The 11631-nt window shown below is 43.9% G+C and overlaps 2 protein-coding genes across 2 annotated transcripts in view; both read left to right on the top strand.

Annotated features, from left to right (window-relative positions):
* Window positions 1-8: 8 nt before the first annotated feature.
* On the top strand, window positions 9-6755 carry l2hgdh (L-2-hydroxyglutarate dehydrogenase). Its single transcript, XM_053434172.1, has 10 exons — window positions 9-232; window positions 1435-1550; window positions 2012-2163; window positions 3076-3207; window positions 3281-3443; window positions 3551-3585; window positions 3669-3836; window positions 4672-4829; window positions 5031-5162; window positions 6286-6755. The coding sequence occupies exons 1-10, from the start codon at window positions 153-155 to the stop codon at window positions 6479-6481; spliced, it is 1332 nt and encodes a 443-aa protein (XP_053290147.1). The 5' UTR covers window positions 9-152; the 3' UTR covers window positions 6482-6755.
* Window positions 6756-6860: 105 nt separating this feature from the next.
* sos2 (son of sevenless homolog 2 (Drosophila)) overlaps window positions 6861-11631 on the top strand; it is a 31376-nt gene continuing 26605 nt past the window's right edge. The window contains exon 1 of the mRNA XM_053434201.1: window positions 6861-8878. Coding sequence (XP_053290176.1) covers window positions 8795-8878 — 84 coding nt within the window. The 5' untranslated portion in view covers window positions 6861-8794. The remainder of the gene's footprint in view (window positions 8879-11631) is intronic.

Raw genomic sequence — 11631 nt, 5'->3', positions numbered from 1 at the left:
TGTGTGTGTATCGTGGGCGTGGCTTCGTCGACCCCTCTGCTGCTTACAGCAGCTACAGGAGGAAGAGGAGGAAGGAAACACGGAGCGGAGGAGGAAGTGAACGATGAAGAAAAGACTCTGAGGTGTTTCTCTCTGCTTTTTAAAAAACCACCATGATCCGGATCCTGAGTCGAGCGGCTCCTCAGGCCGCGCTGCATCACGTGCTGAAGGACACGAGCTGCAGACTGCACAGGTGAGAGGAGACAGACAGGAGAGAGGTGACTGACAGGGGAGAGGTGACTGACAGGGGAGAGGTGACTGACAGGGGACAGGGTGACTGACAGGGGAGAGGGTGACTGACAGGAGGTGACTGACAGGTGAGAGGAGGCTCATGTGAGGAGATGACTGAGAGCCGATGAGCAATGCCCTTCCTCCACGAGCCAACTTCTAACCCTGTCACTTCCTAAACTATCCAGAGCCAGGTTGTGTTGTGTGTATCTGTGTGTGTCTGTGTGTGTGCGTGTGCGTGTGTGTGCGTGTGCGTGTGCATGCTTTTTAACTGTAACTCCTCAGATCACATGCATTCTACTTCATGTTTACTTCCCCTCGTTCATGGCTGCAACATGTGTTTCCCATCCGACCTGCAGGATCTATGGGGCCAAGCAGGTTGTGTAACGGGCCCCTCCCTCTTAGTCCTGCCTCCTTCAAGAAAACTGAAAGTGAAATATATATATAGATGTTGTAACTTCTGTTTTTTGGGTCACGACTTTTAACGTAATCTTGTCTAGTTTGAAAAAAAAACATTTCTGTTTTCAGTTTTATGATTTATAATAAACTCTTATACAGCTGAACAAAGTGTTCTTTGCCACGTATGACATGAACTCAAAACCCTAGGACGGTGGGTGTTGCGTTTGATTCTATCTAGAACTTCTGCAGATGGACGACCTGTGATGTTTCCAAGAATGTCTTCCTCCCTGGGATTCACTGGCTCCTCCCCAGCGTGGAGTTGTTGCTGCTGCTGCTGTTCTCAGACTCTGGCTCTTATTTCCCAAAATGAAAACAAGATGTTGGCTGCTCCCCAGGCTGCCGCGCCTCCATGAGAGATTTAAAGAGTTTTTCCCGTTTGGGACGTTTTGTTCCTCCAGCTTTATTATGTGAAATCCTGTGTTGGATACACTGGAACTCCAGAAGTCCTCCCACTGGATAGTAGTCTTCTGTGGAAATTAGATTTACAGATGGGATTTACTCGTGACAGACGTGGATGTTTTTCTAAAATCAACAACGCTTTTGATTCAAAGGTTTATTGTTTGCTCAGTCAATCCTCTACAGTTGGACATTGACCCACATCCTGCTCTACTCTCGACACATTCTGCAGCTCTGTCGAGACGCTTGGTTTATCAGGAGCCGTCCTAAATCTGACCCGCCTGTGACCTTGTGTGTCCGCCTGTCTTTCAGCACGTATGACGTGGCCGTGGTGGGCGGAGGCATCGTGGGCTTGGCCACAGCCCGAGAGCTCATTCTGCGACACCCGTCCCTCAGCTTCATCCTGGTGGAGAAAGAGAAGGAGCTCGGTGGGTGGAGGTTTGACAGTTGCTGTTGTTTTGGTGAAGGAAGTTACAAAAGTTAAGACCTTGATGTTTTTTTTTTTGAGTGTTGGAATTATTTTCCTGTTGTTGTCCGACACTGTTCATCCACTGAACTCCATGAAACACTCTCAAAAGTGAAAGTCAGAGATTTAACGTGATTTAAATGACTATTACAAATTACAAATATAAATAAAATACCTAATTTAACACAACACATCCCACTAATCTCATTTGTGAACACAATATAGTTTTGAAATTTGGTTTGAAGCCCTTGAAATAATGTCACCTTGGTGTAACTACATATTTACTGTATAAACAAGATGGTGGTGTCAATGGTGGTGACTCTTTTACAAGGAAGCAAATGAAATCGAGAATCTATCAAATTAGCTATATTTTTCTTCTTTTGAATTCTTCTGCTCCTCTGCCCTTCTCTTGCTCCTCACCAGCCGTGCACCAGAGCGGACACAACAGTGGAGTCATTCACAGTGGGATCTACTACACGCCCGGCTCGCTGAAGGCCCGTCTGTGTGTGCGAGGAGCCACTCTCGCCTACGAGTACTGCGACAAGAAAGGCCTGCCTTACCAGAGATGTGGGAAGGTCTGCTCTCTCTCAGAGATAACTCAGCTTGTGCACTTCTGATAAATCCGTGAAGGTGCTCCGCTGATTTGGAATAATAAGACTTTATCTGTACATTACATTACCACGTTCAGGCAAACAAACATAGAATCTGAATTTTACATTGACAGTTTAGAAAAAGAGAAGGTAAGACATGCAACTAGGTCCCCAGCTGGTCATAGAACCACGGGTGCTGCAGTTTTATGATATGCACTTTAACCATTTGGCAACGAGGCACCAACTGATTAGTAAGTATTAACAGATACTGAAAATAACTTTCATTTAGTATCGAGTAATGATCACGTAGCAGGAGTTTGAATTGAGTCTCACTGTGCAGCCCTACACACATTGGGGTCATTTTCTTTTCCACGTCAGAGAAGGTCATTAAGTTTTCGGGTTGTCCTTCTGTTCATTCCTTGTGTCAAAGGTCAAGTTCTTCAACTTTGGTTCAAACGTTCACTTTAAATATGAACTGATATTGGGTGGTCAAAGGTCAAGGTCAAGGTGGCTTCTTACATATCATATCTCAAGTCTACCTTAAGGGGATTTCTACAAATCTTGAGCAGCTGTCACTTGGTCTCAAGGATTAACTGATTTAATTGTAGGGGTCAAAGGTCACTGCGACCTAATGAGAATCTGTATATTTAAAAAAAAAATGAATTTAACTGCTCTGATTGTCGGAGGCTTTTATAACGGGTAATTTGTAAAGAGTTTTCAAATTCTCTCTCAAAGCAGCCCCATAAGAACCTTGACTAAACAAAGTCCAGTCTGACATTTTCTTAATTATAAATGAAATCAGAAACCTTCAGGTGCTGTATATAATATCTGTCATGTGGATTGCTGGACTGCATTGTGTCTATCTCAGTACTGATCCCTGTGTTTCTGCTCTGGCAGCTCATTGTGGCTGTGGATCAGGAGGAGATACCCCGCCTGAAAGCTCTGCATGAGCGTGGGATGAAGAACAACGTGCGAGACCTCAGCATGATCGACGGCAAGGCCATCCGAGAGCGAGAGCCTTACTGCAGGGTGAGACCCTTCAACGTGTTTCATTCACAGCAGAGAAAAGATATCAGGCTCACAGCGTGTCTGATCTGTTCAGGGCATCATGGCCTTGGATTCCCCCTACACCGGCATCGTGGACTGGAGAATGGTGGCTCTGCATTACGGCAAAGACTTTGAGGAGGCAGGCGGCACGGTGGTGACCGATTATGAAGTCAAAGACATTTCCATGGTCAAGGAGAGCTCAGCTGGAAGCACCGAAGGTAAAGACAGGTCCCATAGATTCACGTGTCCACATAGTTTTAATTACAAGAGACACTTTCTGCTCCATTGAAAAGGTTTGAAATGCTTTTTTAAATTCCATTCACAGGAATGAAGTATCCAATTGCAATCAAAGACAACAAGGTGAGACACATGCAGATAAAACCATCCCAGTGTTTAGACTCTGTCCCGTTCCCTGCATCCTTTGCACTGTGCTGTCTCGTCAGGGTAAGGAGGTGCGGTGTCGTTACGTCCTGACCTGTGGAGGTCTGTACTCGGACCGCCTGTCACAGATCTCTGGCTGCAGTCGGGAGCCGCGGATCGTCCCCTTCAGGGGGGACTACCTGGTCCTGAAACCTGAGAAACACTACTTGGTCAAAGGAAACATCTACCCGGTAAGTCTGCTGAAGATCCGTCTGTCCACAAGTTCAAAACCTCGTCAGTTGTGTAACCCACATAAATCGAATAAGTCTGGACTCTGGCGGCTCTATGTGGCAGAAATATATATATATTTTTTTAACTCTTTAAAGGAACTCAGAGTCACATAACATATCAGTAAGCTGTAACCCTGCATCATTTTTCTTGATGTATATATATATATATAGAGAGAGAGAATTAATGAAAGAGAGTTACAATGCTGTTCATTTATTTGTTTTTCAATTCCAGCTCTCTCTTGAAATGTGGGGCCATATAAAAAGTGGGGACTTCCTCATATGTTTCTCTCGTTCACTTCAAGAATTTACATTTACAACCATATAAGGATCTGAGAGGAAAGCCTAAAATAACTTGGAGAAAAATAGTTGAATCTAAATATGTTCGGTCGAACTTCCCGACACAAACTCAGCTTTCAAAAGAAGTAATACAATTTTTTGGGGGGGGGATATTGCTATTTCTCATCAAAGGGATCTGACAGAGCAGGAAAAATTCACTCTCAAATATTCTGTAAAAAGAAAGAAAGATAGAGAGACTAAAAATGTAGGTAATTCTAGAGGAACTTTAATATAATAGACAATTAAGGACAAAAAAGACTTTAAATAAAAGAAATATCTTGTCAAATAGTAGTAAAGTTGAAAGCCTGAAGCTATGGGAGCTTCTATACTCTTAAACGATTAATACATGTTAAAAACATTCTCTTCCTTCTGTTAACAGGATCCAAATAATGAATGAAAACATTCTTTCCTTTAACTGTTGCTTCTGTATTTTGTCTTTATGAAATATATTTTCTTCCAGGTTCCTGATCCCCGTTTCCCCTTCCTGGGAGTTCACTTCACCCCCCGGATGGATGGAAGCGTGTGGCTCGGGCCTAACGCGGTGCTCGCCTTCAAGAGGGAGGGTTACAAAGTTTATGACTTCAACACCAGAGACTTTGTAGACGCACTCTCATTCAGGTAGGACGTGAAAATATACCTGTTCTCCTTGTCCTCTTTGTGTTGTGGCTTGGAACTTTATTTTGAAAAGTATTTTGTTTCTAAAAATGATGACGATTTTAAAGAACTCTGGAGTTTATTCACAAATTGCACAGTAACACAACAGTATTCAGATACTTGATTCACACTGAATATGTAATAGTTTTTCTCTTTATGCTGCAGGGGCCTTCAGAAGCTGGTAATGAAGAACATCTCGTATGGGATGGGAGAAATGTACCGAGGCGTTTTCATCGGTGCTCAGGTTAAAAAGCTGCAGAAGTACATTCCAGAAATCTCGCGGAGTGACGTGCTCAGGTACATGATACAAGACGTACAAATACCAGAAGTACAGAGTCACTGTTTCTAGCTTTTGGTTTTATGTAAAATGCTAATAATCAAGTCAATTATCAAAGTTGTACGACCATAAGCTTGAAACAGAAGTGGTTTGCTTTTATATTTTCGGAATGTTCGTCCTAATCTTTTGAATTTGATTTATCAGGACAATCTGAAGGGAATTTTACCACAGTTGCAACAATTGCCAATAAAACCACCTGATTAGATTTTGAAGGTTGAGGTCAGGGTGACCTCATGAGACAAGCTTCACAGAAACGTCTAATTGGGTCAAATGAAGAGATAACACATTTATATCTAAAAGGTCAAAGATCAACGTTATAATAATTGCTGGCCTTTATTCAACACTATACCTCAGAGGCATTAATTGGACAATCTTCAACATTTAATTTAAAATTGAATAGGTGACATTAATCTCTTCTGCCCACCATGAAACTGTGACATCTGCATTGGTTTTCGGTGCTGCATTGACCTTGCTCTCTGTTACAGTAGACATACAGCAGAGCAAGAACAACAAAGCTTAACAAAGTCAGGTGATTGTTGTTGCACCATGTGACCACGCTCTCTATCAGTCCTCTGTACTCCACTGTAAAAATAGTCTCTTAAGTGAAGACGGCATGTTTCTCACTGGAAATGATTTACTGGAATAGAACATGTCAATATCCTGATAGCTTTCACCAGGAGATGCATTCAATATCTTTTTATTGAATTCCCTCACACTCTTAAAGACAGATGATATGTGAGTGTCGACAGACGTGGTTGTAAATTGTAGATTTTAGAGTAACTGAAGTATTACACTATTTAGGTATCCATGGATTTTCTGGTTCACAGAACTACTTTAATGATTGTTAAGTTTGGATAAACGCACTATATCACAATGTTAGAGTAATTGAAAACAACGATCCTGGATCCATACCCTAATCCAGATTCCCAACAAATCTATAGGAGTTCTTACTTGGATCAGGTCCCACTCCTCCACAAAACTACATAGAACTTGGTTCAGTGGTTTTTGCATAATCCTGCTAAATAAGTAACAAACAAATGCAAACATAACGGTTTCTGAAACCCCGGTTGTCTCCCTCTCCAGGGGTCCCGCAGGAGTCCGAGCTCAAGCCCTGGACCGGGACGGCAACCTCGTGGACGACTTCGTGTTCGATGGCGGCGTCGGGGACGTGGGCAGCCGGGTGCTCCACGTGCGTAACGCTCCCTCGCCAGCGGCCACCTCCTCCCTCGCCATCGGTGAGATGGTGGCAGACGAGGTGGAGGGCCGCTTCTCGCTGTAGAGGAGTCGGGTGGTCGCCAGGAGGAAAGCAGCAAAAACAAATAATAAGCAAAGTGAAACTTAAATGTTTTATCAAACTGTCACTGCATCAGCAGCACCGTAAAGCCTTTTATAACGAGTTAAGCCTCAATTAAGGGGAGGGGGGTGGGCACATGTGACCTTACATATCTGTGACTTTATTACATTTTCCGACTGATTTTACTAAAGCTACTTCAGGTTGTATAATATGTCTGTTCCACCACTTTTCACCTACAGTAAAAATCTATTTTTCTCAACTACATTTCTGTCTGAGTTCCTCTTAATAAAAGTTAAAAAAAATGTTTGAAACTTTAAAATATGAATAATATAAATACAGAAAATAAGTTGAATTGAGTGTGAACTTGGGAGGGGAGGGGGGGGGGAATTACCACTTCTGGTTGTGTTTCTCAGCTGCGTTTATTATACAGTTTATATCTGTCGTTTGAATATTGAACTTCCTACAGTTAAATGAGCTGCAATCCAAATCAGTTGTGAAACACTTTTAGGCAAACATAATAAACTATACAGCACATAAAAACTTTAATATTTACATTTTTTTAAACGTAGATTTAAAATTAGATATATATATTTTTTTTAACGGTTTATCTCATTTTGGAATGTAACGTGTACTTTATGAGGATATACAGTTTGTTTTATCAGGATAAAATAATGTACTTTAATCACATTATATGACGACAACCTGAGAAAACCTGTTTTTAACGTGTGTTTGAGGAGATCTCATATAATTCTACTACAATCTGCACTTTGCTGTAGTTGCAGATGCTTCACATGTTAAAAAATGTGTCATATTACCAACCCGTTCATTCCCAGTCTAATTTGTTTTTACAGAAATGTGTATTTTCTTTAAGCAAATGTACCAACGTTTGAGATTTGAGCCGTAACATGTTTAAATATAAGCTTCATACCATCTTGTATATTGATCTAAGGTGCTTTTATTTACTATCAGAAACGATGTAGAGAGTTTTTGTGCAGACTCACACACACAAACAGTGAAAGGAAAACCACTGTGTGAAGTGTTCTCCTCCAGATGTGTGACCTGTTTGCTTCCAGCAGCTGTTCCACTGAGGCACTGGTACAGTTTGACCACACGGAGGCACAGTCGAAACAAAAACATGACGAATGAGCACAAAATGTGGACAAATGACATGTTGTTGTTTAAACCATTTATTCTTCGTGTTGGTGTCAGATCACTGCTACACAATAAAGTGTCTTCCTCAGCTCTGACGTGTGTGTGTGTTGCAGTGAGTGTGTCTCGTGTGTGTTTGTGTAAACACGCCTCAGCTGCATCAGGAGAGAGGATGAGAGGAAAATCTGTTTTTATTTGGGGTTTCTGCAGAAATCCGTGACGATGGCACACTAAGTCCAGCCTTGTTTTTTTTTGTGTCGTCTAATAAAATGTGAAATTACGCAGCGTGCGTGCCTGACAGCGGCCGACACACACACACATAGACAGACACACACAGACAGACAGGCGGCGGAGGAGAGTTGCTGCGAACATCTTCCACTTCACACACACCGACAAACACCGAGAACTGCTCCGCTCGCAGATGCGCCCCGGACCGGCCGCCGTCTCCTCCGGTGGGGATTCGCCTTGTCGTTGGGATTTAGCGCTCGATCGCCGCCCCGGAGAAGATGCCTGAATGCTGGGCGGACAGCGCCGGAGACCGTGTGCCTTGTGCGGAGCTCAAGGGTCCGTGTGCCACAACATAAAAAAAAAAAAACTCGGGAGCGCAGCGAGGCCAGCGGCGGCGACAGCAGCCTGTAGCACCAGTTAGCCCCCGCGCGGCTACGACGCTAGCCCGCTAACGTTACAGGTGTTCAGCGCAGAAAAACCCCACCAGACGCGGCGTGTAGCTGCGGGGAACCGGCGGGAAGCTGCTCCCCGGTGTCGCGGCGTGCAAGTGAACTTAACGCCCCGGTTGTTGTGTCTCCGAACAAGCGGCGAGAACCGCACTTAGCGGCGTTGTTGTTAGCCGTTAGCTTGTGAGTTAGTCCCGTGTTTACAGCGGCGGGGCTCGCTAAGCTAGCAGCCCCGAGCTAGCGAGTGAACTTTACGGCTACATGTGCTTGTTTTCGTGTGCAGCTTGTGTCTCGCTGCGTATTGCGACTCGACCCGGGACCCGCAGCCCAGTGTAGCGACCCTCGTCGTCGGCTTGGCTCTCGCGGTCCCGCCGTGCCTGCCCCCCGGACTGACCCACCCACCAGGACTATCTACCCGGGGGCCGATGCTGACAGTTCAGCCCGGATCACGGCCACGCCAGGAGCCGCTACAGCGATGCAGCCCCAGCAGATCTACGACTTCTCGAGTGACGAGAACAGTCACAAATGGAGAGGCCTGTTCGTGCAAGCTCTGCGAAAGGTAAACGCTGTTTTTCTGCTTCCAACAAACACCACAAAGTTTTTTTTACGATCCCACCAGACTCTTGCAAAAACACATTCACACACGCTGCAGGATTCATTCGACCCCCCCCTCAAGTCCCATCTGCACCTAGATATCACAAATACAGACTTTTGTCAAGTTAACTGGAGTTATCAGTGTGTGTTTTATGTGGGGGTGGGGGGGCAAAGCCTGCAGGGATTCCCCGGGGTGAACCAATAGCAACTGTCCCTGAAAAATCCAATTAATTGAAAGTACTTGGATGTGTTCTGGGTCACTAATCATCCCTCCAGTTGAAAACACTGTCCTCCCTCTCCTGTGACAGTTGACCTGCGTGCTGTGTGTTTACTCACCAAGTCTCCTCACTGAATCAAAGCACCCTACACACACACACACACACACACACACACACACACACACACACACACACACACACCAGTCTGTCACGGTTTGTTTAGAGAAGTCAATCAGTTCTAATCGGCTTCTACAGAACCACGAGCCCTTGCTGGTGTTTTTCATAGTTTTTTAGGGTAAACAGAAACATCCGGATAACCTCCAGAGTGTTGATGTTAAACTTATATTCTAATATTTGATGTCTCCCCCCCCCCCCCCCCACGGCAGCAGAGAGGCACAACCAAACACATCTGATATGTGCCAACCTCTTTTTTTTTTCTTCCTCATTTGGTGTAACAGTAAAAATCTGCCTCCTCCTTGCCTCATCCTGGCAGACACGGCCCACCAAGGCCTTCCAGCAGCTGCTTACATGTCAGGTTTCCCTCCCTTTTCTCCAGAAACGAAAACATCACTCTCACGAGTCCCATTGAAACTTTAATGACGGGACTCTAATGTCCTTGGTCAGCAGGATTGACCTGTATCGGTTCCTTTTTGACTCTCGCTTCGTCTTGCATCATCGTGGCTTCTCCCCGATCGCCGTCAACGGCTTTATTTTCTGTTCTCTGTGTTGCTGTGCAAAGTGGAGATGGCACAGCTTCTGCAGGGGTTTCACGCTGTTTGGAGGGGATACTGTGCTTTGAGCATTAGGATGGCAGAGAATGCAGTTTGCGTTCAGACAGCAGGAACACTTGTGTCCTGTGCATCTTTATCCAGCCTCCTTACTAGTGGTCCCTTCTAACTAATAACCCAAGAACAACTTGAATTAACAGTTCACTTGTTACTTGACAAACAAAAAGTTGTTTTCTCTGCTGTAGACAAATGTTAAAACTAGGGCCACAGCTTTCACCATCAAGTAATAGGAGAATTATTCCCCTGATTATTTGATAAATCTATAATAAATCACATCATATGTCAAAATATCCCTCTCTGAAAAACCTATGGTGATATAATCATGTTTTAATTTTTCTCATCTTACTGGCTTAAGTGTACATCACACAAGGCAAATAAAAACAAGTCCTCACAGCGGAGGAGCCTGAACTGGGGAATGTCTGGCATTTTACTTTCACAATTAATCAATTATCCAAATAGTTTGTTTAGCTCTTTTATTCTGTCAAGGCTCATGTAACAACCAGAGTCTGGAATACTTGTGTAATGAAGTCAGTACAGTAGGAACCTCCCAGCATGAGGTCTTTTTTTGGAAAAGGGTCTTGTTTTAAATACTGATATATTTGTGTTCTGAGAGATGAAAGAACTCCAGACCGAGTTTATTTCCACAGGAAGACACTTGCATATCTGTCCCTCAATTTAAACTTTGCTATTACTTTTTGTCCTGTGTTTTGATTGAAGTACAACTACTTAAGCCTCTACTTTTCTTTTTTTGACGCCAGATTGGTTATTGACTCATTAAATCTGTCCTTTCTTTTCACTGGCAGTGGTTTTTGGATCTAACATTAAAACAACCACAACTACCCTGGGAAGTTATTCTTATTCAGCTGTGAATTATTCAGACTTTATTCAAATAGTTTGCGGGACCAGGCCCTGGATGTGTTATGACAGGGATTTTGTATAGCATTGTTGACGTTGGCTTTTAATACTTTAATTCAAGTATCACTTAGTTCCCACTGAGCTGAGCAGCCCTGGAATTAGCCATATAGCAACATCATGTTTATAAATAACATGGCTGTCAGTTGCGTCAGTTGTCCGTAGCGCGGTAGAGATGGTGCGATGAATCAGGTGAAACTGAGCGAGCAGGTGGTGGGCCGCGCTGTCATTGTCTCAACTTGTTACACAACTGCCGGAGGGAAAGCCTGTCAGAGATTGACGCAAGAGAGGTTTGTTATGGTTTTGACAGACTGTGACTCGCTGTTTTTCACAGCTGTCCACTGGGAGGAAAGGGGGGAGGGGGGGGGGGGGGGGGTCCTTGTCAGAAGGAGACGTGGTGGATGACTCCAACCCCCGAGAGTGATTGAGATTGGGGTGAGGAGGATTAAAGAAGAGCTGTTGATAAGTAAACACACCTCAGAGGTCGGAGAAGAACGTTTATGATCAAACAGCTGAGAGAGCTGGGGAATAAAATGTCTCCTTCAGCTGCTGGTTCATCACGTGCACAGATGCCTCATAAGTTAGATGGATAACACTCAGCAGTTACAGCCTGTAATTACTGATCTTTCACCAACTTATTGCCAACAATTAAGCGGTGTAGTTATTTATTAAACCTATTATATGCCAAATATTTTTGTTTCAGGATTTGCTGATTTTTCTTTGTCTTATAATATTGTAAATAGATTTGTATACGTAATAAATACAAGCCCAAATGCAAGATGGCAGGATGAGGTTCTGTG

Source organism: Pleuronectes platessa, chromosome 11 (genome assembly GCF_947347685.1).
Source record: "Pleuronectes platessa chromosome 11, fPlePla1.1, whole genome shotgun sequence".
Lineage (NCBI taxonomy): Eukaryota > Metazoa > Chordata > Actinopteri > Pleuronectiformes > Pleuronectidae > Pleuronectes > Pleuronectes platessa.
The sequence above is the reverse complement of the archived record's forward strand: the minus strand, read 5'-3'. Positions and strand labels throughout refer to the sequence as shown.